Source organism: Nymphaea colorata, chromosome 1 (genome assembly GCF_008831285.2).
Source record: "Nymphaea colorata isolate Beijing-Zhang1983 chromosome 1, ASM883128v2, whole genome shotgun sequence".
NCBI lineage: Eukaryota > Viridiplantae > Streptophyta > Magnoliopsida > Nymphaeales > Nymphaeaceae > Nymphaea > Nymphaea colorata.
Window position 1 is genome coordinate 25,159,961 of NC_045138.2, and position 2,070 is coordinate 25,162,030.

A 2,070-nucleotide genomic window follows, 5' to 3' on the forward strand; every position below is an offset into this window, starting at 1 on the left:
CTCACTTGCCAGTCTATAAAAAGAAATAAAAGGTCTGCTGCAGAACTCAGTTTTATGTGTTGTTCGCATAGTGTACAGAGGATACGTTTGCCTTTTTGTTTCAAGACTCCCTTGATAATATTACGAGAAGTCTCTCTCTCTCTCTCTCTCTCTCTCTCTCTCTCTGTTACTTTTGTTGTTGAACATCAATAAGTAGTGAAGTTTAAAATCAACATTAGACATTTCTACATGTAAAAAAAAACTATTGATTTCAGTAATCAACTCATCTACCTACAGTAGAAATGTTTACATGTTCTCATCTGCCACTTCTTTTGGAGCTTCAAACTTACTAAAAACTCTATAGGCTGAAGCTCCAGATAGGACAATAAAACACAACAATGACATAAAATGGAAAAGCAAAGACACCTTTGCTTTACCACAGAACTCCCCATAGCTATCACAGGCAGTGCTCCATGAAACAACTCTGTCACCTTTATAAGCTAAGTACAAGACCTCCATCGCTGCAGATCCTGAAGTGGTCATCAGATATGCTATAATCTGGAAGCATTGTACCCATACAAAAAATTGATTAAACATCAAAGGAAAAAGAAAAATAAATTGTTACGTCAAACAGAATAATTTAACGACTAATTAGGCAGGTAACTTTGACTAATCATGTGCCACAGAATGTGCTAAATTTTATGGTTCCAAAAGCACATAAACTTCAGGCATATAATAGCTGAACGGAGACCTACTGTGTGATGATGCTCAAAAGGAACAAGATGAGAGGTCTATTGGTGTAATACCAGAAATCCAAAGAACATGCTTGTGGGCAATTATCGGGTACGTGTGAACAACCAATTAACAAACATTGCCGCACTGATGAATTAGCAAAAAAACAGTGAGAAATGAAAACCTGGTCCAACGTAAAGAGGACCCAATTTTTCGCTGAACTCCTATGACACGACAGTGGCACTGCAACAAGTGTATATCCGATTGCCATGGCATTTATGATGATCATGTACCTGGAGTAAGAAGGTCGAAGTCAGTTGACGTCACACAAGAAAAAGTTTTCACAATCACAGCCTTTAGCACATTATTTCCTCCTCGTCCACATCTCTATGAACTACCGATTTGTAAGCATTCATCTGATCGAATTTGACAGAAAACTAGACCTAATTGGGGCCACTGCCTTCTATCATGGCAGATTCGTGTGCTTATGAACCCACTACTGGGACATTAATCTCCAATTGATTATCTATCCGGCATTTGCTCATATTGGGGAGGTGTTAGCTGTATATGATTATACAGATTGAATCACACTCCCAATACTGTGAGATAGTGGCCGTGGTTTCACACATTTAGTCTGTGAAACACAGCCTACATTGCGCCGCTATGACTGCCGCTTAAGCTGTAAGAGAAACAGCTAAAATGGTTGTATAGAATGGTCTGCAGAAATATACGTTTTCTTGAAGGCAAAGATGAAATATACATTTCCTTGAAGGCAAAGACAGTTGCTACTTACTCCAGCCCGGACAAGGTGTCGTATTTTAGCTCGCCATAGATGTTAACCTGCTTGTTGCTCACCATTAGCCATAGAGAAGCAGTGCAGAGAGGAAAAACCAGGAGTCTGATGCAAAACTCGATTAGTTTCAGGTTCAAAAATGACATCAGAATCATGGGGGTATCTTCCATGGTGGTTTTCATCTCAGAAGAACCACCAGAGAAACAGAGAAAAGGTATGGTATAAAGGCCGTGCTTGTGACTTTTTTGGCTTTAAACGATGGCTTGATTTGTGGATCTTAATTTTTAACATAGTGGTGGTTTCACCTTTTTGGCTTTTTGGAAATCCACATTTGCTTTTGATTGGAATAGGCAAGTGGGTTAGGTGGAAGTGTGTCTTTCGCTGGAAAAAGTGGTGATGAGGAATGGTGGATGTGGGTGGGCTCAGGTCATGTTACTCATGTTTGTCTGTGCGATCAGATCCTTCGGGTTGAAGAAACTTGATATGAAGGACAATCATAAATCCTTCACACTTCTTGAAATTTAGGCCACTGTGAGGTGCTGGAACTGTAGCAGTTTGTTGCTATT

At 39.7% G+C, this 2,070-nt stretch overlaps 1 protein-coding gene across 1 annotated transcript; it reads right to left on the minus strand.

The window, feature by feature from the left end:
• Nucleotides 1-221: 221 nt before the first annotated feature.
• Nucleotides 222-1,771, minus strand: LOC116267928 (CASP-like protein 2D1). Its single transcript, XM_031649839.2, has 3 exons — nt 1,505-1,771; nt 896-1,004; nt 222-537 (listed from the first exon to the last, which is right to left on the minus strand). Exons 1-3 carry the CDS (start codon nt 1,684-1,686, stop codon nt 286-288), a joined length of 543 nt encoding a protein of 180 aa, XP_031505699.1. The 5' UTR covers nt 1,687-1,771; the 3' UTR covers nt 222-285.
• Nucleotides 1,772-2,070: the final 299 nt, after the last annotated feature.

Coding starts and splice junctions, on each gene's coding strand:
- LOC116267928 (XM_031649839.2), bottom strand. CDS start 1,686: ATGAAAACCACCATGGAAGATACCCCCATGATTCTGATGTCATTTTTG. Junction 1,005..1,504: donor GACACCTTGTCCGGGCTGGA/GTAAGTAGCAAC, acceptor TTCTTACTCCAG/GTACATGATCATCATAAATG. Junction 538..895: donor TCCTCTTTACGTTGGACCAG/GTTTTCATTTCT, acceptor CAATGCTTCCAG/ATTATAGCATATCTGATGAC.